Source organism: Monopterus albus, unplaced genomic scaffold (genome assembly GCF_001952655.1).
Source record: "Monopterus albus unplaced genomic scaffold, M_albus_1.0 scaffold9.1, whole genome shotgun sequence".
NCBI classification, from domain to species: Eukaryota; Metazoa; Chordata; class Actinopteri; order Synbranchiformes; family Synbranchidae; genus Monopterus; species Monopterus albus.
The window spans coordinates 1,015,084-1,041,751 of NW_018127889.1; the positions used below are offsets into that span (position 1 = coordinate 1,015,084).

Below are 26,668 nucleotides of genomic sequence, written 5' to 3' on the forward strand. Positions count from 1 at the left end.
AGCTTACAGTCTGTTCAACTCCGTGTTCCGATCATTTCTGTTAACTTCTGCAAACTCAGCAGCCTCACATACTCTGCGTCTAGTCAGCCAGCCACCTTCACTGTTTTTGTTTTGTCATGCCGCTACTCGGCTAGCGCTGCTCCAACTGCCAGTGCCACTCAGGCCGCCAGTGCTACATATCCCATCTTACCTGACCTCCTGCTGCCGGCTCTCCTGCTCGTCTCCTCCTGGTCCTCTCTGGTTTCCTGCTTGTCTCCTCTCTGGTCTCCTGCTTGTCCCTCCTGGTCCCCTCTGCTCTCCTGCTCATCTCCTCCTGGTCCCCTCTGCTCTCCTGCTCGTCTCCTCCTGGTCTCCTCTGCTCTCCCGCTCGTCTCCTCCTGGTCTCCTCTGCTCTCCCGCTCGTCTCCTCCTGGTCTCCTCTGCTCTCCCGCTCGTCTCCTCTGTTCTCCCGCTCCTCTCCTGCTCATCTCCTCTCTGGTCTCCTGCTCGTCTCCTCCTGGTCCCCTCTGCTCTCCCGCTCGTCTCCTGCTCATCCCTCTTGGTTCCTGCCTGGTCTCCTCATCCCTCTTGGTTCCTGCCTGGTCTTTCTCCCACTCGTCTCCTCCTGGTCCCCTCTGCTCTCCCGCTCGTCTCCTGCTTGTCCCTCCTGGTTCCCTCTGCTTTCCCGCTCGTCTCCTCCTGGTCCTCTCTGGTCTCCTGCTTGTCCCTCCCTGGGTTCCTCCTGCACTCCCTGCCCACCTGCAGCCTGTTTGTCTTCCGGCCGTCCAGCATTACTTGTGTTTTATTTAATAAACTGCTTTCTTCAGTTCCTCTCCTCGAGTCTGTGTCCACACCACACTCAAACATAACTAAATTCAAGACAATGACACCAAAATGAATTGTACTGTACATTCATCGAACAAGAGAAATTCTGATGTCAGTGTTTGAACTGTTAATTCTTATATGATTATGTTCTGTAATATGACTCTAGCAGATTTCTGAGAAAGCGCAGCCCTGACTCGCACAAAGTAAAATGCACTCTATATGCGGTCACTTCTCTCTTTCATGGTCTGATGTTGCATTGACATACTGACTTCAAAACACTGCATTAACACCATTAAGTAGAGGTTTCTTGGCAGCTCCTGCAGAGTTCAAGAACAGCAGAGAAAACCTCTAAATAGGAACTGTTGGTCAGTAGTGGTGAGGACCATACACAGCTCAACCCCTGGATTGCATCTTGCTGGGAGTAGAAGTGGCAGTTTGTCTAATATCGATTCTTTATGTTTGCATGAAAGCCCCCTGTGGACAGACAAACTGGAAACCAAGTGACTGAGATCACAGTCCTTTCTGTCCTTGCATCCTTGCATAGGCTACAGTATACTGTAGCTTTACCCATACAGTACATGAACACCTGCTGCAAAGGCAGAGAAAAACTTGATGCAGACTTGTAAATCAGCCATTTCTTTTTAAGTCTCTAATTTCAGTACTCTTTGCTTTGAAGAACTGAAAACTGGAGGAGTTCAAGCTGTGTCCTGGCTCTGTTCACATAAAACTATCTCTCATGTACACATTCTCTGCACATCATTAGTCAAGATACCCTCTGCCCTACAAAGACAGCTGATGTCCTACAAGGTTGACATAAGATTTACTGTATTTCTGGTTGTTGCTTCTGTTGTTGCATTGATGTTTTCTGAACCTAAATGTCATTTTCACACATTTTCTCCCAGGGCAAATATAAAAGGAGAATGTGTTTGCCAGTAATATAAGAGAATAGGTGTAAATGGGGAAACCTTGTCTCTCCTTTCACAGTATTTTGTCTTTGACTTCCACGTCCCTCCTGATGTCATGTTTGATAAGATCATCAAGCTCTCAGTAAGTAATCCAAAAGTACACGCTTCAGTACAGCTAAACAAACATATCACTATTTTCTTTATTTGATAAATACTTTGGTGCATGGTTGTAAACTTTACATTATTAAAGTTTCATACTTTTACACTTTAGGTTGGATTTTACTACAAGTTAATTAGAAAAAAAATAGATATAATTTTTTAATACTTGTGGTACAGAGAAGTGTCATTACTGCTGCCCTTTGCAGCAGTAAAATGATATTGCTGGTTATTGCATTAATTAGGTTTATTAATGGTCTCAGCGAGTCAGTGGTTATGTTTATGTAAAAGGCTGAAGATATGCAGCTTCTTGAATAGCCATCTCTCTCTTCATAGCTTTCATAGGTTTATGTATTTAGTGCTGTTTCTAAAGCAGCACGTTTGGGCTTTATGTTAATACTTTATTCTCTTTTTCTGGGTAATTAGGTTATTCACTCCAAAAACCTTCTTCGGAGTGGGACCTTGGTGGGAACCTTTAAGATGGATGTTGGGACAGTTTACTCTCAGCCTGGTAAACTACAATAAGAGTATAACTAACAGCTACCAATAACATGTATGCATAGTTTTGTTTTAAAGTTCATTTCAAATTTCTTTTGTCAGATATCAGTTGGACATACAGTTTGTCTTTTGTTCATTTTGAAGGGAACATAGATTAAATACGCTCCGCTGGTTGGTTTTGTCATTGATTCATTGACTGGCTGATTGATATCTATCCCAGAACACCAGTTTTACCACAAGTGGGCCATCCTGTCTGATCCGGACGACATCACAGCTGGATGTAAAGGATATATAAAGTGTGATATTGCCGTGGTCGGGAAGGGTGACAACATCAGGACCCCACACAAAGCAAACGAGACCAATGAAGACGACATAGAAGGGTAACGAGTTGTTACTGATGTGCCAGCTTCAGATTTACTTGAGTTTGAAAGATAATGTGGTCAAGTAAAATTCAAGATTCTGTCATGGACAATTGTATAATCAATATTACAGTACTATATACAGTATATGCTAATTATTTCAGATGAGAGACTGAAAATATACTTGATTAGTTTGTCATTTTCTTCATTTCAAATATTTCTTTTGTATAGTATCGCTCTGAAAAGTCAAAGTATAAAAATATTGAAAAACTGAATTAACCTGTTTTAATGGTGAATAATGATAAATATTTTATACTGTAACTATGTAATAGGGAATATAGATACAAGGTTTACTGAATTTTTCTTAAAAACCAGTTAAATATCTCTTTTAAATAACTACCTAATATTTTTTTCCACAAACTGTACTCTCTTAAATGTCCTGTTTCTGAATGAGCTTCTGTCCTTTGTCTTCAGAAACTTCCTGCTCCCAGAGGGCATCCCAGCAGAGAGGCAGTGGGCCAGGTTTTATGTGAAGGTCTACCGCGCTGAGGGTCTTCCTAAAATGAACACTAACATCATGGCTAATGTGAAAAAAGCCTTGACAGGAGAGAACAGAGACCTGGTGGACCCTTATGTTCAAGTGCAGTTTGCTGGGCAGAAAGTAACTCCCCCCTTCATCACACTCTCTGCTATTCGTTCCCGGTTTCTAGTCATTTTTATTAGTCCCTTAAGGTTCAGTACTGCCCTCATAGAATATACTGTAGGTTGGATTGTATGTGGATGTTTGTGCTATGGCTTTATATTAAAGTTACTCTTTAAACCCTTTGGACAGTTCCAGAATATTATGTTTGGCTATGGTTGCCTGTATAGGTTCATGCTTTTTCAGTTGTATTTTAATACAATACAGTCTGTATAGTTGGTGTAATCATTCCTTCGGTTTTACTTGCCACAAATTCATCCCTTCCCCCACTTATTTCAGCTGCACCTTTGGAAGCTGTCCACTTGCTTTGTCTAGCTCAATGACTGTAGAGTTTGTCCTCTATTCCTTACACTGAAATTAGTTTAAGAAGGGATCGCTTTGTGGCACAAGAAGCGATTGCAGACAAATGAGTATTGCTGTAGGACACACTTGAAACACAAGGAAACCTATCCTTTATGCAATTCATGTTTAATCCTAAACTAGTGTAGTCCCCGTTTGCTGTTGATGAGATGGAACCTATTAGGTAGAATAGCTCATTTACAGTTAATATTATAAAATCAGCACTTATCAGACTTTTTTTTTATGGATGAAGACTAGAAATATGGAACTGGCCACCACAAAGTGTACTTTCCAGCTCCCTGAGTTGAGTGTTATTTCTCTCTGTGCCTCCAGGGGAAGACTTCAGTCCAGAGGAGCAGTTATGAACCGATCTGGAATGAGCAGATCATTTTCAGTGAGCTGTTCCCTCCACTCTGCAGACGCCTGAAGATCCAGATACGAGACTCAGATAAGGTCAATGATGTTGCCATAGGGACTTACTTTATTGACCTACGCAAGATATCAAATGATGGTGATAAAGGTAGGCCAAAAAAAAACATGGTTGCCATGTGAGCTGTTTGTCTTAGCATTGATTACAGTAGCTATTAAATACATTAATCAGTCCAAACTACAGTACAGTAGCTAATATTTTACTGTATGTAGGGTTTAACTGTGAATTAAGCCACATGACCAGACTGACCCTGTGCTGATGGCTGTATCAGTTTAGTGGGTGACATTGAAACTGACTTGAAATGAATGTATATTAAACTTTCCATCAATTCATTGAAACCACAGCACAATAATGAGTGCATAGAACAATAGTCGAATGGTTTTAATCTTTAAGGATTAAACAACTGCTTTTAATCAGTGACTGAACCAAATTGCTTGTTCACTATATGTGGAGAAAGTTTGCTTGCTCTGGTGAAAGGTTTAGAAATATTTAGTGACCCTTCTTAAGTGGTCTGGATAGAGACGCAATTCTAAACTCTAGTTATAGATTTGAATAAACACTGACTAGCACTACAAGTACACAGTCTCTTTTGTAAGGACTGTAATTTTCATAAATGAATATTATGACTATTGTCTGGCTTTTTGTCTGTTTATATTTTTGACATTTTTTTTTATTCTATTTTCTTGGACAGGAGTGGGAAGATTTAGTGTAGATACTTTGCAAGACTTTAATTGTCATAAATAATGGTAAAAATTTGACTGTTGTAGACTACCATGTCATCATTTTGTTTTCCTGCCACTGTCCCCAGGGTTCCTGCCCACCCTGGGCCCAGCTTGGGTCAACATGTATGGCTCCACCCGTCAGTACACACTGATGGATGAGCACCAGGACCTGAATGAGGGACTTGGAGAAGGCGTGTCCTTCAGAGCCCGTCTCCTGCTCTCTATCACTGTGGAGATCCTGGACACTGCCTCACCTGAGATCATCAGCTCCACTGATGTTCAGGTGGAGGCTGTCTCTAACATCTCAGAGGTAAGAAGACTTGACTGCTAACACTTTAAAAAAAATTTTTTTTTATGGAATTACTCATAGCCAGGTAAATTCCATCACACAAACTATTTTGGTCAAATTAGCTGAGAAAGTATTCAAAGAAAAACTGAGCTGTTTGACCTCTCCTTACCTCATAATTAACAGTGTAATGCTACAAGCCACCATCCTTTTGGCATATGTAGTTAATTACTCATCAGGGAAATCTGAAGCATTGATTCGGTTCAAGCTTGCCAGCTGTTCTGTCGCTTGGCTGTTGCGATTTAAATGTCTCTCTTAGGATCCTCAGTCAGATATAGGGTCCATTTATTGATTATATCACAGATCAAAGTAACTCAGCGCAGTAGTTTATGCTGATTATTGAGTAAGGGCTGATGTACAGAGTTTATTTGAACTGAGTTTTAAATAGCAGTCATTGGAATCCAGTCACCAGTTGTACTTGATTTAGTTTGCCTCTGAAATGATCACCTGCTACAAATAATACTGCATTTTAAAAGAGTAATGTGGAATGATTAGTAGTTTATATTTTGTTAACAATCACATAAATGAATTAAAAGCATGAGAAAAACACAGAAAAGCATATGGTGGACACTAGTGCACTTAGAAATTTAATGAGTAAAGTAGTGGCTCAGTAATTCAGAGACCATACAGATTTCATGTGTATGGTGAAATAGGAAATAAAAGAGCTTTTGCTATATTTTTTTTACAGACTCTACAATAAAATGAATGCAGCCGAATAAAATTTTTATTTATTGTACTTCTCCTCACTCCATCAGAGCGCCACAGGGAAAATAGAAGAGTTCTTCCTCTTTGGTTCCTTCCTGGAGGCCACCATGATAGACAGGAAGATTGGTGACAAAGCAATTAGTTTTGAAATCACAATTGGTATATATATATCTTTTTTTCCTAATCTTGTTAATATTGACCTGCAACCCACAGATTTAAAGTATAATGGAGGAATGCTCTACCATGTAACAGGTAACTATGGCAACCAGATAGATGGCATGAGCAGGCTTTCATCAACAAAAAAGAACAAGAAAGATGGGGAGAAGGAGGAGGAGGAGAACGAGCTCATCCAAAACTCCAGTGAAGATGAGGCAGACGAGGATGGAGAGCTGGTCTCAGTTTCTTCCACGCCACCCATGAGGCCCTTCATCACTGACAGGTCGGGATCAAAGGTCACAGGAGCAGGGTTAAGGGTGTTAAGAAATGTATTTTGTTAGCCATTTTTAGCCAACTGTTCCACTATCACAATTAGTATAGTGAACATCAGTAAAGTGCAGACGTGCTGCACTGCAGTGATATGTAGTCAGTTCTTATAACAGCAAAAATAGCACACCTGTCCTTAAACCTTTCAAACTACGAACACTCTGGATTGTTACTAGGTATTTTCTTTCATTTATGTTACAGGAACTACTTTCATCTTCCCTACTTTGAAAAAAAGCCTTGTGTTTACATTAAAAGCTGGTGGCAGGACCAGAGAAGACGACTCTACAACTCTAACATGATGGACAAGATCGCTGACAAGCTGGTCTGTGTGCAGTGTGCACTTTTTGTCTCAGTGTGTTTCAGGTGGCTGGATAGGTCAAAACACTGATGTGCTATAGCAGCAATAATAACAGACATAAAATAAAGATATAATATATAGATCTGTCTATTGATTTAATGTAAGTATAGTAGTACATACAGTAGAAGTGCAGGCTAAAGATGGAAGTGTTCGAGTGTTTTGTAATTAGAAGAAGAAGAAGAAAGCCTTTACTGTCATTGTATTATGAATGTAGCATTGAGAGCAATGCTAAAATATAAAAATATACTTAAAAATGAAAGTTTTATAATTGAAATATTTTTTAAATAAAACTGGCTAAAAATATCAAATGTAGTAGAAGTAATTTTTAGCATTATTAAGCAGGATTGGCCTTGTAAGAGTTACATTTTATGTATTATTGATTTGTTTTATATTATTAGTAGAAAGTATCACAATAGATCACTAACAGCTTGTTCTGCACTAAACTCTAGTATGTTTTGTGTCCTGACAGGAAGAGGGTTTAAATGATGTTCAGGAGATCATTAAGACGGAGAAGGCCTTTCCAGAGCGCAGACTCAGGGGAGTGCTGGAGGAGCTCAGTGTCGGCTGCAGGCAAGCTGCATAATAGTATCAATTTTTCATGGTTTTGTATCAAAACTATGACTCACTACTGTACTGGCACAGATCGTTTCTTTGTAGTGGGAGCTGTAAAACAATTAAGTTATCAAAAGGTTTAGTACCTGATGCAATCTTCATCAAACCTCCAGAAGTGACTGAAATCAGCAGCTCTGTGCACAGAAGCATGTCTGAAACACATTATACTTCTCAGGGTGAAAGAAACCACACAGTCTCTTTGTTCTTTAGTGGGGGTTTTTTAACAATTAAAGTTGTTCACGGCTATCGACTTTGTGTTAGCTTTAAAACACAGAAGAAAAATATAAAACTTCTCAAGCCACTATCATGTTTATCATGTTCTGATTGTTTCCAGTCGGTTTGTGACTCTGGCTAACAAGGACTTGAACCAGGCAGGCAGGACCAAACTGGATCGAGAGAGGCTCAAGTCTTGCATGAGAGAGATGGTATGATTTATGTTTGTCATATATACAGTATGTACATACTGTAGGCATTGTATGTGTGTGGAAGGAAAGTAATTTCTGAAATATTTTGAACCTCCCTTGCAATATATTTGCATATATTTGCAATGCTATCTCAATCTCAGAACTGCTTCACATTCTCTCTGGCTCAAGTTTGCATTGAATTCAATAGACTTTTCATTTGCTTCAAGGGAAACACAACAAAAATGCAAAGTGTTGTGAAGGAAAACAATAGCATTGTCAGCAGTGATTTAGTGGTGGCTGAAAAAGAGAAAATTATGATAGAACAGGTATATGCACCAGCGGTTAGCTTGTGGAGTATATGCACTTCATTTTAGAAAGAAAAGATACTATATTGCATACTTGCTTGTACACCACTGTGTAACAGGGAATGTGAAAACTATTCTAATAGAGAGTAAAAGTGCAGGAGAACTCAAAGTTGTTTCAGGAAATGTGTATACATTGTGTTTCACTGTCTTCTTGCAGGATAGCATGGGCCAGCAGGCCAAGCAGCTTCGGACTCAGGTGAAGAAAAACATAGTCAGAGACAAACTCAAGCTGGCACACAACTTCCTGCAGAAGCTTCGTTTCCTCGCTGACGAGGTACAGATTCAGTTCAGTACATCTATGTACATAACTCAGCTTCTAGATACTGAATATAAAACTGTACTACACCGTACTACTGCATAATCAGCATTTTGCAGTGTAGTAGGTTAGAACTGGAGAATGAATGTAAAACAGTGGATTATGCATTTGCTTTGTCTAGCCTCAGCACAGCATCCCAGATGTTTTCATCTGGATGATGAGCAACAACAAGCGCATTGCTTACGCCCGGATTCCCTCCAAAGACATCCTGTATTCAATAGTGGATGAGGAAACCGGCAAAGACTGCGGTAAAGTCAAAGCAGTCTTCCTCAAGGTATGAGCATTTCTTCCTGCTCCTCTCATACTCAACTGTTTTAAGTAGTCACATTGAAAGAGGTAAAAAAAATAAATAAATTAAAAATCTTACATCTTAGAGTGCAGTTGTGGGCTGACTCATTTCAGAGATTGTAATTATTTCACTATGAGATGATTAGTATTGGAGATGAAGACACAATACTGTAAATCTGTGAAAGCTGCCTGTAGAGAAGGGTGAAAATAAAAGATAATAGTAATATTAATGGGCCATGTTGTAACATTGTCTGCATAATGTTTATTGACTGACTTGTGGTAATAGTACCAAAGGGGGACTTGAATCCATAGCAGGTGCTAGATTGATTGTTATACCAAAACACTCTTCATCAGTGTTCAGGCCACTTCTGCTGAAATCCATGTTTACAGCTACCTGGTAAGAAGGGGTTCGGGTCTGCAGGCTGGACGGTTCAGGCTAAGCTAGAGTTGTATCTGTGGCTGGGTCTCACCAAGCAAAGGAAGGACTTCCTCAGTGGTCTGCCTAATGGTTTTGAAGAGGTCAAAGTGGCTAAAATGGGCCCGAGTCTTCACTTGGTCCCCCCTGTCAGTCTTGTCTACAACAGTAAGTACTGTACATGCCAGAAATTACTAAAGGTGTAGTTCAAATCTACACCACAAAGAACTCTTTCATATATAGTTTTTGCAGCCTCTTTTGCTTTTCCTTCAACATGATGTCTTGCAATATTTTCCCTAGTTGCCAACAAGCTAGACCTAAACTAAAACTAGTTTAAACTAAAATCAATGAGAAGCAAAACACAAACGCAGTCAGGAGGAGGCCTTTGCCTTCTATTGAATGCTTTTGTGTTTCACTTTTTGAACTCAATTATAAAGTAAGATTCCTTATAGAGGGGATTGATTGTCAGTTAATGTGATGTGTGCGTGCGTCCAACAGTGAAGCAGGTGTTTCAACTGAGAGCACACATGTACCAGGCCCGCAGTCTGTTTGCTGCTGACAGCAGTGGTCTTTCAGACCCCTTCGCTCGGGTCTTCTTCTCCACACACAGTCAGGTTACTGAGGTAGGACCATGAATGTATCTGTGTTTTTGTTTAAAATTTGTCTGTGCCTATCTATGGCAAACAGTGTGAGAGAGCAACAAGTGTTTGTGTGACTTACATTGACACAATATGTTGATAATAAGTTAATATCTGTGCTCTTCAGGTCCTGAGTGAGACTCTGTGTCCTACATGGGACGAACTGCTGGTGTTTGATGATGTGGAGCTATTTGGAGAAGCCACTGAGCTGAGAGATGACCCACCAATCATTGTAGTTGAAATCTATGACCAAGACACTGTGGTAGGATCCTCCTGTACATGAATACATGGATGTTAAACAGTTTTTGAACGGAGTTAGTTTGTTCTACAACTAAAAGTGCTAGAGAAGGAATCTCATCCTTCATATTTTGTCAACCCTTGTCTTACTCTTCACTGTCCTTCACATTAACTCTGACCTCACTCATTCTCTCCTGCTGACTAAATAGAGTGTGAGGATGTTTGTATCTTAGCCCTAGTTGGTTAGAAGCTGGCGATATGATACATATCATGATACGGGGGTTACAATTCCTTATGTTGCAATACTGTAAACAAGAGAATATATTGTGATTTTTAAAAAAGCACACCACCATATGCACAAAATCTCTTGTAAAAAAGTTTACTTTTTGTGCAATCAGAACAGGGATCTGCATTTGCATTTGTCACAGTCCCTATAACATCAACAGCATAGCACTACATGGCATGTCAACTGTTAATTAAAAATAGAAACCTTGGAAACTGTACCTCCCACCTTCTTATCTTACTCCCTTCCCTTGTTGTCTGTTGTCACAATGTGGTGTTCAGGGCAAGGCAGAGTTCATAGGTCGGACATTTGCAAAGCCCACCATCAAGATGTGTGACGAGCACTACGGCCCCCCGAGGTTCCCACCACAGCTGGAGTACTACCAGATTTACAGAGGGAACTGCAGCGCTGGGGAACTGCTGGCTGCCTTTGAACTGCTGCAGGTAAGATATGCAAGAACACTTGAATGACTGCTTTCACATATGAATGCACATACACACAAAACTCTATAAGGTATGCTTTATGAGAGGCTGTTTGTATGAGTAAAGAGATCACACCAGAGAGTTGAATAAAGAAGATTTTGATGCACTGATTAATAATGTGAAGCAGAATTTGTTCTAAAAGTATCAAAAATAGGGTTTTTACTCTTCGTGTCTTGTGTTCTTTGCCTTCTTGTCTCTGTTTTAAAAGTCATCTCTTGCTGTTTGCCTATTTGCACAACCTGCAGCCTTTTCTAATCCCACCTGCATCATCACATCCTCTTCCTCTCAGTTGTTATTCATACATACTATACATTTCCACTTGCCTATTAACATTGCCATTTCCTTGTTTTCTCTGCCACCATTCTCCTCCTTCCTTTCCATCCACTAACATATTCTTTTTTTTTTATTTTTTCACTTTTAAAATACCCATTTCCCTTGTCTCTTCCTCCTTCCTGTGCCTGCTCCTGCTGCCTACAGATTCCTTTTGATGCGGAGGAGATTAGGCAAGCTCTGATTGCTGTCCATAACTTTGCTGTTCCTCAGATAAAGGTGCTCTTTTCATTCTCTGTCAGTTTCTCTTTGTCTTACTCTGTGGCTACTCTGTCATCAGTGTTTGTACTGCAGTAACTATCTTTGTTTTCTACCAACATGACATTAACTTTTACTTTTTCTGCATTTCTTCAAAGTTGTTGCTAAGCAAATAATGAATTAGTACTGATATTAGGACTGTAGCAAATAAATGTAATATGGTGCAGCCTGTTGCTCTTGTGTCTTCTCCTCAAATAGATTGGCCAAGGAGGCAGGGCAGACCTTCCCCCCATTGAAGAACCAACAGACACAGAGCGAGGACCCATCGTCCCTGTGCCCTTAGGCATCCGACCTGTCCTGAGCCACTACCGCATAGAGGTGAGATTTAAATTACGAGCTCTGTGTTTTCACATCTTAAGATGATCTTTCCTCACTGCTGCTGTTCTCTGGTTCAGGTTTTGTTCTGGGGTTTAAGGGACCTGAAGAGGATTAACTTGGCTCTGGTGGATCGACCCCGTGTGGATATAGAATGTGCCGGTAGAGGTGTGCAGTCTGCACTCATCCAGAACTACAAGAAAAACCCCAACTTTAGCACCCTGGTTAAATGGTTTGAGGTGGTGAGTGTGACTGTCCATTTGATATTTAGACCAAGTTGTATTTTATATATTACATCTTATTCCTTGTAATAAACATAAAACCTGACTTGAAATTGGTAGTTTTTGCTTTTCTGTCTTTTAATTTTGAACTCAGGACCTTCCAGAAAATGAGCTCCTCCACCCTCCTCTCAACATCCGGGTGGTAGACTGCAGAGCATTTGGCCGCTACATCTTGGTAGGGTCCCATGTTGTCACCAGCCTGAGACGTTTCATCTACAGCCCCCCAGACAAGACCTCAAACAAATGGGCCACTGCAGGTACTAACAATTAAATGATTGGATTCATTTTATCTATCAAGTCTATTAAATGTTGTTTTGTGTGTGTTTGTGTGTGTGTGTGGTCTGGTATTACCCATGTGGGGGTGTAAATCTGTTCACACAGTCACACTGTGAGGACTTGATGCCCTTATGGGGACAAAAAGCAGGTCCCCAAACCATAAATCTTTACATATTAGAGCAATGCCTTGGTTTAAGGTTAGGATTTATCTCCAAGGATATCCCCTGAAGTTATGGAAACACAATGTGTGTGTTTGATGTTCCTGTTATTAGGTGAAAAATGAGTGTATTGAGTTGCATGATATGTCATTTTAGAAGGAGAGCTTACTGCTGTCACATACTGTATTCTCTGATGAAGTCAAGATGAAGCACATCAGTCCATTAGTTGGAAATAATGACCAGAGCTTTCCTCACAGTGGAGTGTTCTCCCTTTTTCTGGAGATTCCTCTGGGGAAACAAGCACACATTTGAAACATTCTTTTCTTCATACCTTTGTCTGTTCTGGGCTTTCTTTATTTCTCATAAAAGATGTAGATCTTTGCCAGACATGGGTGAAAAAATGTTTGCAATCTTTGTTTTAACCTTTCTGAAATGCCAGTTGGACGGGGCCCCTGAAAGCTTTAGACAGTCACAGGATACTGTACTTCAAGGAAGGTTAAAACAAACTGTAAGAATTATATTTAAATTATTTAAATGCTTCCACTCCAGTTCCCTGGTCACTGAAGAATGAGAACTCATTCTTTATTAACTTTGCTGATCTCTCTGCTTGCTTTCTGCCCTGAATACCTTTCCTGCCTGTATCCTCCCTCCATCTGTTATCTTCTCCTCTTGCATGTCCTCGGCTGTCCTGTCCTCTCCTGCCGCCTGCTACTGTCTTTGTCCTTCTGCCTCACTCCAGCTAAGCTAATGAATGGCTATATGGTCCTTACCAATGGCGGCTCCCAACCTCGCTCCTCACCCAGCCTTTCCTCCCACACCCTCTCTCACCCTCCAGGTGACATCATCGTCAACGTAGATGGAGAGCCTCCCATCCGAAAGATGGACACTGTGGTCAAGTTAGACGCTGTAAGATTTTCTTTTTGCAGAATAAAGCATTGCCTACAATTTTATAGTATATTTGTTTGTTTTGCTTGTTTATATACTATGTAAATGGTGGGAGCAGTGGCTTTGCTTTGTCCAGTTGTTTTTACCTGCATCTGTACATGTGCTGCTCCTACCTGCATCATCCATTGTGTCTATTAACCCTTGTACTGTTTTATGTAACGCCCCCTACCATAGATGTCTGACGCTGTTGTAAAAGTTGACATGGTGAGTAACCATTCATGGAGAAATTTGGCAGTGAAAAAACGTGTTCAACTGTAGGTGGTGCCTAATTATGAGTAAGAACCGATGCTACTAAGAATTACTTTAATATCTGTGTTATTTTAACAGACTGAGGAAGAGGGTGACAAAGAGAAAAAGAAGAAGAAGAAGAAGAAAAAGAAGGGGGGAGTGGAGGAAGAGGATGAGGCAGACGAGAGTGTGCTGGACTGGTGGTCTAAATATTTTGCTTCAATAGAGACACTGAAGGAGGTTTGTCTGTTTTAGTCTAATCTGTTCTACTATTGCCCTCACTCCTGAAGTCATTTTAGACTGACAACATTTTTCATGCTCTGTTTTCCAGACCCTCAGAGCCCAGGAAGTGGCTCAGGCAGAAGCAGAGGAGAGAGAGGACCTGGAGATAGCAGCAGAGGCAGCAGGTACTGAACACCAAGTGGGCTGCCTGCCATTGTGCCTGAGTTTCTGCTGTTTTGATATCTGCTTTTGCTTGGGTGAGGATAGGATTCAGGGATGCTTTGAGTTCAGGCTAGGTCTGGAAAATGGTGTTGCTGAACATGGGGCTCTGAAGATTTATCAAAGCATGGCCTGACACCCCTCTCTTTGGGACCAAATAATGGGTAAACATTTCACTCGTATACTGAGCTTCCATATGAATGCTCTCCCATTCTTTGGCACATTTAATTGTGTATTATTGACTGTCTGGCAGTGATGACAGTGATTCATACGTCAAAATTTGCTGTAAGTAAGTACATTATCGAGTGCCTGTTATAAAAGGAGTAGTGAATGAATGTTTTCAGATACATCTTCAGTCTATTTGAGGTCTTCTGCATGCTCAAGTACAGAACATGCAAAGGTTTTGTATGTGCTTCCTTCTTTTCATCTCATTTTTGCTTGTTTGTTTGTTTCACCTGTGTAGTCCTGGACTACACCTGTACAGAACTATAGCAAAGTGAGAAGTTGAATGCCTGGAAGTCAGGTGGCATTTACAGTAGTTAGTTTAGGTTCTGCAAATCCCTTTCTAGAGCTCAAGAACATTTGGCGACATTTACAACATGATTTCAGGGAATCTTTCTCCCTTGATAAACAGTCAGCTTTCATGTTAAGTGGTACGTGTGCAACCCTACCTCCCCACTTCATGACTCCAACCCTACTTTGTCCACCTTCACTTCCATTAAACCTCCTATCAGATATCAAACCTGATGACCTTCTTCTGAAAGGCTCCAGGACGAAGGAAAAGGGCAAAGAGAAGAAGAGCTCCAAGGACAAGAAAAAGAGCCAGGCTGCAGACAGTTTGGAGAAACAACCGTTTAAAGTCAAACTGGACGAGCTGGTGGTGAGTATGATTCATACTTTGACAAAAATGAAGCAGCACACAATAATGTACATGCACATGCTTTATGTATTTGATGACCTGTGCAGGTGTACAACAAGGAGCTGGAGAGTGAGTATGGCAACTTTGAAGACTGGCTTCATACTTTCAATCTGTACAGAGGAAAAGCTGGGGACGACGATGAACACACTCTGGATGATGACAGAATTGTTGGAAGATTCAAGGTGAGAAAACACTTTAGTAAAAACACATACATGCCTACCCTACTCAAATCACAGTTACAAATGCACCTTTATTGTTATGTTTCTGTCACCCAGGGATCCTTATGTATGTACAAGCTACCTCTGCCTGGGGAGATCAGCAGGGAGGCGGGATTTGATCCTAATATGGGCATGTTCCAGAGCATCCCGCATAATGATCCGATCAACGTCCTTGTCCGTGTCTATGTGGTCAGGGTGAGGAACCATTTAAGTCAATTAAAAAAATCAAAAACCCACTCTCTCATATTCTGTCCTTGTATTGTACTGGGGGCAGAAAGACACCTGGTGGGGTCACCCATAATGCCCCTCTAGGCAGGATGTATTTAGTTTGGCCTGGGCGGGAATTGTTCGGTGTTGTGGCTGTTAGTGCGGTTGCCTGTGTGAGAAAATAAAAGAGAAAAAGGTAACTTCTGTCTCAGGCTCCTTCCTTAAGATAGCCTACGTTTCTGTATTGTATTGTCCTCTTGTCCTCTATCTCAGGCTACAGATCTTCATCCTGCTGATATAAATGGGAAGGCTGATCCATATATTGTCATCAAGCTGGGCAAGTCAGAGGTCAAAGACAAAGAGAACTACATCTCCAAACAGCTCAATCCTGTATTTGGCAAGTAAGTTGAGAGAAAGCTACTGTTCATTTAATTTCAGTGTGTTGTATGTTGGTAGTGCTGGAGAAAATCTGCCTATTTGTCAAATAGGAGAAAAACAAGTAAAAATTAATATTTTCTATTTGATCAAAATTAAGAGTAGTATTCAAAAATGAGTAGTGTCTTTTGCCACTTTGTGCGAAGCTTAAGACACGATAACAAAATCTAGCAACACAATTCTTTTTCCTGCTTGTCTGTGTTCAGAGCATTTGACATTGAGGCCACGTTCCCCGTGGAGTCCATGCTAACAGTGTCTGTGTATGACTGGGACTTGGTCGGCACCGATGACCTGATTGGAGAGACAAAGATTGACCTGGAGAATCGTTTCTATAGCAAGTACAGAGCCACCTGTGGCATTTCATCCACCTACTCTGTGTAAGCATCAATGTACCTTTACAGGTTGTAGTTATTGGTTTTTGTTATAGTGTCACCATACGGAACTCAGCACCTGTATGAATACTGTGTGAAATTGAGCATATTTTGTAATTTGATTAGCCATGGATACAATGTTTGGCGCGACCCTTTGAAGCCCAGTCAGATCCTGGCTAAGCTCTGTAAGGATGGCAAGATCGATGCACCTCAGTATGGGCCTGGAGGCAAAGTCAAGGTGGCAGATCGAATCTTCCATGGACCAACAGAGATTGAAGAGGAGAATGGTATATCTGAATTTTTCCTAATAATTTCAAGATGTTTGGCAGTTTAAATTGAGATCAGGCTATTCGGCAAATATATTTTTTTGCTTGATTGTTTTTCCTTTTTTCTCTTTCCTGTCCTCCATTTGTGCCACTCTCTCAGGTCTGAAGAAGCAGACTGAGGAACATCTGGCCCTGTCAGTGCTGAACCACTGGGAGGAGATTCCGAGAGTGGGCTGCAAGCTCGTCCCTGAGCATGTGGAGACCAGGTCCCTGCTGCACCCTGACAAACCTGGCATTGAACAGGTAGGAATAAGCCACCCTGTCTAGGGTCGTGAACCCCATCAGTTCAATAGTTATTAAACTATTATTTCTTTTAAAGGGCCGTATTGAAATGTGGGCGGACATGTTTCCTATGGACATGCCTGCTCCTGGACCTGCTATTGACATATCACCACGGAAACCAAAGAGGTATACCCTGACTGGAGCAATTTGGGAAGCTATGAATCATGTTTTCTGATCCAATCCAATTTAAATGGAAACTGCATTCATTGCACTCTAAGTGTTTTCAGTTTTTTTCAACAGAATATGTAGTTTTATCCCCAGGTTAGAAAATGGTGAGTCTGTCTGACTAGTTAGCTCTAATTACTGTCAAATGCAAGTCCAACTGTGTGTGTTCCTTCCTCCCCCACTTACCAGATATGAGCTCAGGGTGATTATTTGGAATACAGACGAAGTAATACTGGAGGATGATGATTACTTCACTGGGGAAAAGTCCAGTGACATATTTGTCAGGGGGTAGGTACAGCAGGACGAGGTGACCACACCTCGTCCCATGGGTGTGAGGTGTGTGTGGATTTTTTTGTTTGCAGTTAACCATTACTTTTTTGTTTTGTTTTGTTTCCTTTTTTGTGTGTGTTTGTGCGTGTGTGTTTGTGTCATGTCTGTGGTGTGTCTCCTGTCTGTCTGTCTCTTCTCTGGTCATTGCACTGATGGTGTCTAGCTTTGAGCTTCGTGTTGTTATTTGGAACACTGATGACGTAATACTAGAGGACGATGCTTTCATGACAGGAGAGAAGATGTCTGACATCTATGTCAGGGGGTAAACATACGATCCCATCGCATGGCTCGTTCAGCTCCCACCGTTCTTTCTGTTTCAACTCCATCCAGCACGCACCTTGCTTGTCTCTGATTCTCCAAACAGCACACTGAAATGTAATGCCAGGTGGAAAAATAAGTTCAGTCAAAACCAAGCCACATAAACAACTTGAGTGCCATTTTAACCATACTGTATAATTATGCTTACAAATGTACACATGGTATATAGGCCAAATCATTCAGATGATGTGCACAAGCTAAAACTTTACAGTCCACCTATTGGCTTCTTCTGGAGCATCCATCTCAATGTGTTAATCAGCAGATGGAGTTTGCTCCGTTCCCTCTTTTTAATTAATTAATTTTGTGTGGTTTGGCCCTGTATTGCAGATTTTACTAGAAACTGCCATACTTTATATAAAGACTTTCATGATATTTGTAATAAAACTTTTGAAGAGTATTTGGAGGCTCTTGCATGGACGTATATACAGGATGTAAACATTATGCATGGCAGTATGTCAGAGCTGCACTGTTTGTAACCACATTGTCATGTTGCAGCCTGGTCACAATGCTGGACCTTCCTCATGGCAGACATTTTGACTTGTTATAGTCATTAGCATTGTGCATGTGATGTAGTTACAATGTGGGTTAAAAATTCAAACTACTGGGATTACAAGCTGTAAACAGTGTTTGAGAGTAATATTTATAGTGTAGCTGTATGTTCAAAGCTGTACTGTGGTGTAATATTGTAGAAAAAAACAAGGCAATGGCACAATGTTAAATGACCTTGTAAGTCCCCAGTCGCCTGGGAGATCACAGCAAAGCTGGCAACGCATGCCTCGTATGCCATATGATCTTCAAGTGAATAGAAAAGAGAGCAAATACAGTTTTTAGAGTGTGAACAAACACAGACATAACTAATAACTTTAATAATGGCTACAAGGGCCTTAGTAACCCATGTCAACGCAGCCTACACAATAATACTGGAACTGAAACTGACTGTAATGCTGCCATTATTTATGACTTGAATTACATTTGTGCTTTTCTTTCCACAACATGTAAAAATGTGTCCTATGAAAAAGGTCCAAGATGCTTTAGATTATCTATTCCTGGGGAAAGTTTTTTTTATGTTTTGTGAAGTTTCCTCACTCCTGCATCCTTAACTAAACTCTCTTCTCTGTCAGCTGATTGTGGTGTCACCTCAGAACTGTATCAAACAGGGTATCAGCCTCAAACAACCCTAAACAGCTGGAGGATCTTAAAAATCGAGATCCCTTTTGCTCTGTGCTGTAGATTGTACCGGTTAATCCGACTGTCCTACACTGACAGTGAACAATTGGGGGTTGTGTCTGGTGTGATACAGTAGCAGTGATTCAGTTGGATTAGATTTAGTGACGGTGTCCCCTCTGTAGCCAAGTATAAATTTCTCTGTGAAGCTTTAATGTACCAGTGCATCTCAGTTACCAAATCACAGCACATTCCTCCACATGTCAGAGGTCCTCTGTATTTATCAAGACGTTTGAAGCTGATTCCCTTGTCTGCTTTTTCGTATTTTCAGTGCTGCCTTTTGAAAACAGTGTAGCTTCTCTCCCACTCCTCCTGACTAAATGAAGCCAGCCTCACTCACCTGTTAATGAAAGAGCTCCAGACATATCTCACATGCTGTCTGCATGTAAACAAAAATATTTAGGATAAATTTTACTAAAGACATTTGTGGAAGCTTTTTGTGCGCATGCCTTTGAAAACTGTAAAACATCAAATCAGAATTTTATGGATCACTTGAGAACACTTTTGATGTTTTCACACACACATACATGTATTTTTATCTGATTTTCTTATGGAGAGCCACATTGTGTTTGAATTTTGGCCTATTAGCATCATCTCTCTTGTTAGCACACTGGTACATGTAACATGCCCTATGCTCTTGTTTAAATTGAACAAATTAAACAAATTAAACTATAATAACTAACAGACAATACGTAGCTGTTTCCTACATTTTAAAACCTAGAAGTGCATGACTAACAAAATCTAGCTAAAAATGTATCTACCTATCTCACTAAACCATGATCCTAAAGGCCAGCTGTCATGTAAGAGTCTTACCTGTCTGTGACCTTCCCACAGGTGGCTTAAAGGGCAGCAGGAGGACAGACAGGACACAGATGTGCACTATCACTCCCTGACCGGTGAGGGAAACTTTAACTGGCGCTTTGTCTTCCCCTTCAATTACCTCATTGCTGAAGAGAAGATCGTAATCTCGAAGAAAGAGTCCATGTTCTCCTGGGATGAGACAGAATACAAGATTCCTCCTCGCCTCACGCTGCAGGTCTGGGATGCCGATCACTTCTCTGCTGATGATTTCCTCGGTGAGGACTGATAAATGCAAATGCTGGTTGGGTCATTTCTGTTTTTTGTTTCCTGTTTTCAGCAGCAGCACTTTCGCTCTAAAAGTATCCCTATCCTTATTGTCTGAATGCTTTGACTATCACTTCTTCCAGGTGCGATTGAGCTGGACCTGAACCGGTTCCCACGTGGGGCCAAGACAGCCAAGCAATGCTCCCTCAATATGATCCGAAACGAGCAGGAGCTTCCCACGATTTCCATCTTCAAACAAAAGAGAGTGAAAGGCTGGTGGCCATTTGTTGCCCGTGATGAGAATGATGAGATCGAGCTCACGGTAAGACAGTCAAGAAAAACTGAACCTACAGTAATAATTGTTGTTAGGTACCACGTGTGAAATCATCCCTGTGAATTTGCTTTATAAATCACTTCAAAGCACCAGAAAGTCACCTTCAAGGGAGTTTTATTTAATGTAAAATCAGCAGTATGAAGAAGAATAGTATAGAAAAGCTGGGACATGAAAGCACAAAATACAAGGGAAGAAAATATTTCTGTCTATTTGTATAATTTTCAATGTTGTTACAGGGTAAAGTTGAGGCTGAACTTCATCTGGTGATGGCAGAAGAAGCAGAGAAAAGTCCTGTAGGACTGGGACGAAATGAACCAGATCCACTGGAAAAACCAAAGTAAGATACTGACATGTTGTGTTTACTGAGTCTTTTCACACCAAAACACACTTTTTTCCCAAATGAAAAATGAGGATAGTTGTGTGGAGCAAAAAAAAAAAAAAAAAAAAAAAACAACAGATGCGGAATGACATACAGTATGAGCAAGTGAACTCTTAAATTTTCTTTTTAAGAAAATCATTCTCAGTGCAAAAAGTAGTGCATCCAACCATAGAATTGAAAGTCGCTACCACTAACATTTGACATGATTCCATAAGGTGTGGTCTTGTTTGACCCTAGTGCAGCTTTCTGCACTATCAAAAAGCCGCTGTTACACTTTCGCACTCGTTTCTCCTCCTACCATCTCTTCAACTGTCTCCCTCTGTCTCTCCTCTTCCCTCCTTTGTGTGTTACTCTGCTTCTCCTTACCCCTTCCCCTACATCTGCATTCCTTCCTTTCTACTCTCTTTTGCTCCCTCTCTACCACCTTCCGCGAAGTCGCCCGGACACCAGTCTAATGTGGTTTCTGAGCCCTCTGAAGTCCATCCGTTACTTCATCTGGCACAACTACCGCTGGCTGATCCTCAAGGCCCTAGGGCTGATACTGCTGCTACTCATGGCTGGACTCTTCCTCTACTCAATCCCTGGCTACCTGGTCAAGAAGATGCTGGGGGCCTGACGCGCTGGTAGCCTCCGCCCCCTCCTCGCTGTCTCTGTTTCTCTATTTAACCCCTCACCTCCTGGGTTCTCCTGTCCTACATGTAGCGCCTCCTGTTCTGTGCTGCCAAACCCAGCTTCTTTGTAGTCCCTCTTCTCTGCTGTCTTATCAGTAGAGTAGTTTCTTCTCTGTCTTGTCTAGCCAGTGTCTTTTGCCACCATGTGCCATTACACACCTTAACATGACCAGCTGTGTGCTACGGAGAAAAGCAGCAAAGTCTCGAGACTGTTATTTTAGTTAGTGCACTTAGTTAAGTTGTGTTTATTATTTCCAGACTTCCAGATGAATTTCCATGAAAGAAATTAGTTGATTTAAACAATAGTGAATATTTAATATTCATTTATTACTAGAAACCTTCTTCTTCATTTATGCTGAATTGTATGTTAGTAGACAATTTCCACATTTTGCTGTCATCTCTAGAGCATGCTATAATTACTACCAAATATGATTCTTTCCAGGAAACATCTTAGGAGATTATTTGGAAACAAACAGGAATTTATGGTCCTGTAAAATAAGGCACTACCAAAATATCTTTAAATTACCCTTCAGGGGTGCAGAAGGTGTTTGGTGCAGGGCACAAAGTGTTTGGAGCTGTTGGTCAGTCATCTCATCAATCCATTAATCAAGATAGTCATTGTGCATTTGTTTTTACTGTTAAGTTTTTACTCTGTGACGTGAACTTTGTGTCCAACATTACATTATGCTAACGTAGGTTGTGAGCTTGCTGTATTAAAATATTTCTTATAAATGTAAGAGCGTACTAAGCACTAATACATGCTTCCTCTCTCTCTCCTTTATTCCACCCATGTTTCATTCCATTTCTCACTGCCTTCACTTACCCTTTCTCAACTCATCGCTCCACCCACCTGCATGCCTTCCTCACCAAATTCTTTACTCTTCTAAAACCTCCATCCAGTCGTCCGGACACCACCTTCCTGTGGTTCCTGAGCCCGCTGAAAGCCATCCGCTACCTGGTGTGCAACCGCTACAAGTGGCTGATCATCAAGATCGTGCTGGCCCTGCTGCTGCTCATCATGCTGGGCCTCTTCCTCTACAGCATGCCAGGCTACATTGTCAAGAAACTGCTGGGGGCCTGAGAGGCTGCAGGAAGGACAGGAAGGAGGTGGCCAGCCCAGAAAGATTGAGAGATGGATGTGTGGATGAGGGAACTGGAGAGACACAGAGGGTCGATGCTGACTTGTGAGAAAAGTACAAGGAGTGTCATACCACAGGAAGGAAGGCGGAGGGAACAGAAGGCACTTTGAAGGTCCGACTGCATTAAGTCTCCTCACTAATTCATTCTGATCTTCAAGTACAGCTCGCCACCTTCCACCCTAGCTCTGAGGAGAGAAGCAGACACCACCTGAAATACAGTAACTCCCCCACAAGTCATGAGTAACACTAACTGTCTAAATCCTCTATTCAATCTGCAGCAAGCCTGACAAACCTAATGATCAGTATCTGGACTCCATCCTTGAACTGAGTAGACAGCAATAAAATGCCATAAAACACCCCCCAAACTACAGCTTTGGGTTAGTGGTCAGATTGCATGGACATTCATTTCAAGTGATGCTATTAGATCTACCATTACTGCTCCCCCCGGCTGTATTTAGCAATTAATAGCACTATATGAACATTTAAAAATTAACTGCATAACACACTATAATGTAGATATTTTCAGTTATAATGTACATTTAGCAGTTCTATGAAGAAATATTTTGTTACAACTGTTTTACTATATTGTCATTCATTATCTGTTCATATAGCAGCCCCCATTTATGTGTCCGTAGGAGGAGATACTGTTGTTAAAAAACACATTAAATACAGACATTTGCTTACAACCACATTATAGCTTGTCAGAAATGTTTATATAATGCTTACAAATGCTAAACAGGGGTTAAAGCAAATCTTTTTTTTTTAACTCATAGCTTTTGCAGTCTTTGCACACTTCAGGAATAATGAAGAAACTAAACTAAAGATGTCTATTTTCCTAATAAAATCCAGTGAGAGACAGAACAAGATGACCAAAATCAAACTCAAATCATTATTAAGCTCTCTAGTCTACATGATTTAGTTGAACAGCTATATTAAATGTTTAAACTCTTGCATCAAAGCAACCAAACCAGACCAGGGTCAAACAGTATTTGCAAAAAAAAAAAAAAAAAATTACTTTTTAATTCAGTTTTTTACAATTATTATGTGAACTGTATACTGTAAGTATAGTTCAGCCCATTCTCTCACAGTTGTGTTGATTGATCGATTTAACCCTCACAAGAAATTATTTTGCAGATATCATTAGACCAGGTCTAATTTTTTTTTAAGTCTTCAAAAGTAACAAGTAATTCGTTATCACTGTTTTCTAACAAAATATAGACTTATGCATGTGTCTTGTGATACCTGACCACAAAGGTTATGTTTGTTGGCATGACTTGTATTCCTAGCTTGAGACAAACCACACTGTTAACACTTTACACATGTGACGATGAGTTCATAGAATTACAGTTAAAGTGCATGGGGTTATTCTGCTGTGTCCATAACCCCCTTTTCAAATTTGCTTTAGCTCATTTATGTTGCACTCTTTGTTTGTGATTTTCATTCATCAGTTACACAGTTATTGTTTGCACTAAACTCGACTGGTTTTACTAGGAATGTGTGTATTTGTATGTCTGTTGAAATGTGTCCACTATTTATTTTTTTGGCTGTGTTGGCAGTTTGAAATAAACTGAATCCCATGAACACCATGTCTGACATAAAGTTGCAGCCTGAGTGTGTAAGAAAGTGGAGCGCTCCGATTTTTCTCTTCAACGGTTTTCTCTACTTAATGTTAACTATTGTTTTTTTTGGCCTGCATTCATCTCTTCCTTCAGCTGCTTTCAGTCTTACACTTCGACTATGCCTGCCTTTTAGCCAAAAGGTGAAAAACAGAGAGTACACACATCCTTAACATTTAACCATCTGTGTTTAAGGTACAGATTCCTTGGTACTCTTTGGAAATGCCACTTGATTTCTGACTCTCCCTCCAGCTGCTTTTCCAACTAATCATTTTGTCAGTACAATACCAGAAACCAGTGAAACATGCAAATTCCAAGACCCTCAACTAACATCTTGAAGTTGCTCATTTCGTTCATTTGTTCAATCAAACACAAAGATGCTCGAACTAAAAAAAAAAAAAAATGTGACAAAGATACTGAAAACAAAACATATGTTGACTAAAGATTATGGGACAGATACATCACTTGGTTCTGATTCCTTAGATATAAACCACATTTGACAGCGTGCCATAAGCTGCGTTGCTAGACTTACCAAAGCAGCTGAAAACTGTAAATTCTTACATTTATCTCTGAACAGTATTTATTTGAAACCCCTCTTTATTCATACTAAATATTAGTAGTTTTAGATTTTATTTAAAAAATAAATGGTAGGAATAAGCTACAGTTTTGCACAGTAAGGCTGCCCTTTAGTGGTGGCACACAATATTTGATTTGATTTGATTTATTCTTTCAAACATGTAACAACAGTCAATTTGTCAACACATAATTTCACACATATCCACAAATGCATTATCAATTTGCTTATACCTAGTACATGCTTGAACGGAGTAGGAAGAAGTTAGACTTAACTAGTCCTACCCCCTAACATCATCTTATCATCATTGGTTTGCAAGCAGTATTACTACATAGATAATTTTGTTCTACACCACGCTAGTGATACCGCTGAGGGTCCAGCGGCCCCTTCATACTCTCCTTGTCTCGGCGTGCTGGTCATGGGTCCAAGATCCTGGTTCCGAGGTCGGGTCACCAGTTTATCGTATCGCAGAAACGCGATTTCTCCTCTCTCCCTAGCCGCTCTTAACATTGGCATCAACTCTTTTCTTCTCTTCCTCACAGACTCGGGGTAATCTTCGTTGATGTAAATCTTGGTCCCCTTAGGCTCCTTGGCTTGCTGCAGAATGTTTGTCTTCTCTTTCTCATTCTTCAACTTAACCATCATCCCCCTTGGTCTCCGATCAGAACGTTTCCCTGTCCTTTAAAATCTCCTTCACCTTCCGTTCCGCTTCCGTCCAGCTTTCTCCAGCTGACTCCTTGATTCCCTCGAAGATCAGGTTTTTTTGCTTGGACTGTGCTTCCAACTGCTCCATTTTACACGCAATAGTTATTAGACTCTCGCGGGTTTTGTCGATGTCCCGCCTAGTGTCTTCGTCAATTTTTTCCTGCACCCCCACGGTCGCTTTAATCGCGTCCACATCTCGCTGGGTAGACTGCAAACTCGTTTTTATCTCCTGCATTTCTTTGGCCAAGTCGTCGAATCTCTTGTTATCTGTCTCCATAATTAGATTCACAAAGCCTTGGAAACTCTGGTGCTGTTGGCACACAAGCGCAGTGAACATAATCTTCTGCTGATTCGTCATGGCAGCTACTTGCGCCGCTGAAATAGAATCTTCTTTAGCCTCAACATCCTCGCTCGCTTCAGATATATTAGCTCTTTTCCCTCTTGGAGGCATTTTAGTAATTGTAGAATTTGTTCAAAGACTTGACAATGTAGAAGATGTGAAAAATCGTAGAACAGACAAGAGGAGCAGTAAAGACGTCTGCTCTCGCTTGCAACCCGGAAGAGCTTTTTTTTTTCACCATCCTGAGGTGAAACGTCACTTCCGACAGATTCACAAACAGTAATATCTAAGGCCAAGCAGCAGTCGCCCCTGACGGTACGTTTACAGGACACCTGATAGCTTCTCCTTGATGTGAGACTCGTTTCTGCATATTACACCAATCTTAACAAGTGTGACCCATTACTGCCTGCTAGTCAAATAAATGGCAATTTAATGGTACAAATAGCAATGTAGTATGTACATGGTCACAATCTTTGTGAGCATGTGTCGGGAAGATTTGGATGTATGAACGAAATGACTCGGAAAAAGATTCGTTCATTTTGCTGAACGAGATTCAAAGAACCGAATCAGTAAAATGATCCGAACTTCCCATTACTGGCACAAAGTAGCAAATTGCACATACATTTCAATTTAGGAATACTGAGATTTAGTGTGAATCACACCTGAATCCGATTGGACAGTGACAGTCCAATCACAGAGCAGAGTCAAATTGTCCAATCAGTTGGTAGCTGGGTTCTTCATGTCAGTATCCGGTTTAGTGATGGGAAGTTCGGATCATTTTACTGATTCGGTTCTTTGAATCTCGTTCAGCAAAATGAACGAATCTTTTTCCGAGTCATTTCGTTCACTTCAGCATAATGTAATTAAAAATGTTACATATTAATTCCCCATCTACTTACGCACATATTGATCACGTTTCGAATAAGAACTGTAATGCAGCCAAGGTCATATTCTAAGTAATATCGTAGCTGTG

General features: G+C 40.7%; 1 protein-coding gene across 10 annotated transcripts in view; it reads left to right on the forward strand.

The window, feature by feature from the left end:
* Positions 1-24,479, forward strand: part of otofa (otoferlin a) — a 60,876-nt gene extending 36,397 nt beyond the window's left edge. Inside the window, exons 10-48 of one of the 10 annotated variants that reach the window (XM_020588133.1) lie at positions 1,789-1,851; positions 2,292-2,376; positions 2,584-2,743; positions 3,197-3,383; positions 4,095-4,281; positions 5,000-5,223; positions 6,015-6,123; positions 6,217-6,403; positions 6,649-6,769; positions 7,275-7,375; positions 7,752-7,842; positions 8,344-8,460; positions 8,624-8,776; positions 9,181-9,373; positions 9,704-9,828; positions 9,971-10,105; positions 10,645-10,806; positions 11,323-11,394; positions 11,632-11,751; positions 11,829-11,990; positions 12,124-12,286; positions 13,203-13,369; positions 13,583-13,612; positions 13,736-13,876; positions 13,968-14,043; positions 14,812-14,957; positions 15,044-15,178; positions 15,272-15,409; positions 15,695-15,822; positions 16,063-16,233; positions 16,354-16,514; positions 16,654-16,796; positions 16,873-16,961; positions 17,190-17,288; positions 19,707-19,948; positions 20,081-20,259; positions 20,508-20,608; positions 21,086-21,273; positions 22,222-22,308. In XM_020588133.1, the coding sequence (XP_020443789.1) occupies positions 1,789-1,851; positions 2,292-2,376; positions 2,584-2,743; positions 3,197-3,383; positions 4,095-4,281; positions 5,000-5,223; positions 6,015-6,123; positions 6,217-6,403; positions 6,649-6,769; positions 7,275-7,375; positions 7,752-7,842; positions 8,344-8,460; positions 8,624-8,776; positions 9,181-9,373; positions 9,704-9,828; positions 9,971-10,105; positions 10,645-10,806; positions 11,323-11,394; positions 11,632-11,751; positions 11,829-11,990; positions 12,124-12,286; positions 13,203-13,369; positions 13,583-13,612; positions 13,736-13,876; positions 13,968-14,043; positions 14,812-14,957; positions 15,044-15,178; positions 15,272-15,409; positions 15,695-15,822; positions 16,063-16,233; positions 16,354-16,514; positions 16,654-16,796; positions 16,873-16,961; positions 17,190-17,288; positions 19,707-19,948; positions 20,081-20,259; positions 20,508-20,608; positions 21,086-21,266 (5,244 nt within the window). In that variant the 3' untranslated portion in view covers positions 21,267-21,273; positions 22,222-22,308. Of the gene's footprint in view, positions 1-1,788; positions 1,852-2,291; positions 2,377-2,583; positions 2,744-3,196; positions 3,384-4,094; positions 4,282-4,999; positions 5,224-6,014; positions 6,124-6,216; positions 6,404-6,648; positions 6,770-7,274; positions 7,376-7,751; positions 7,843-8,343; positions 8,461-8,623; positions 8,777-9,180; positions 9,374-9,703; positions 9,829-9,970; positions 10,106-10,644; positions 10,807-11,322; positions 11,395-11,631; positions 11,752-11,828; positions 11,991-12,123; positions 12,287-13,202; positions 13,370-13,582; positions 13,613-13,735; positions 13,877-13,967; positions 14,044-14,811; positions 14,958-15,043; positions 15,179-15,271; positions 15,410-15,694; positions 15,823-16,062; positions 16,234-16,353; positions 16,515-16,653; positions 16,797-16,872; positions 16,962-17,189; positions 17,289-17,493; positions 17,593-19,706; positions 19,949-20,080; positions 20,260-20,507; positions 20,609-21,085; positions 21,274-22,221 lie in introns of all 10 variants that reach the window. The other 9 variants (XM_020588142.1, XM_020588156.1, XM_020588184.1 and 6 more) reach the window with 9 other exon arrangements.
* Positions 24,480-26,668: the final 2,189 nt, after the last annotated feature.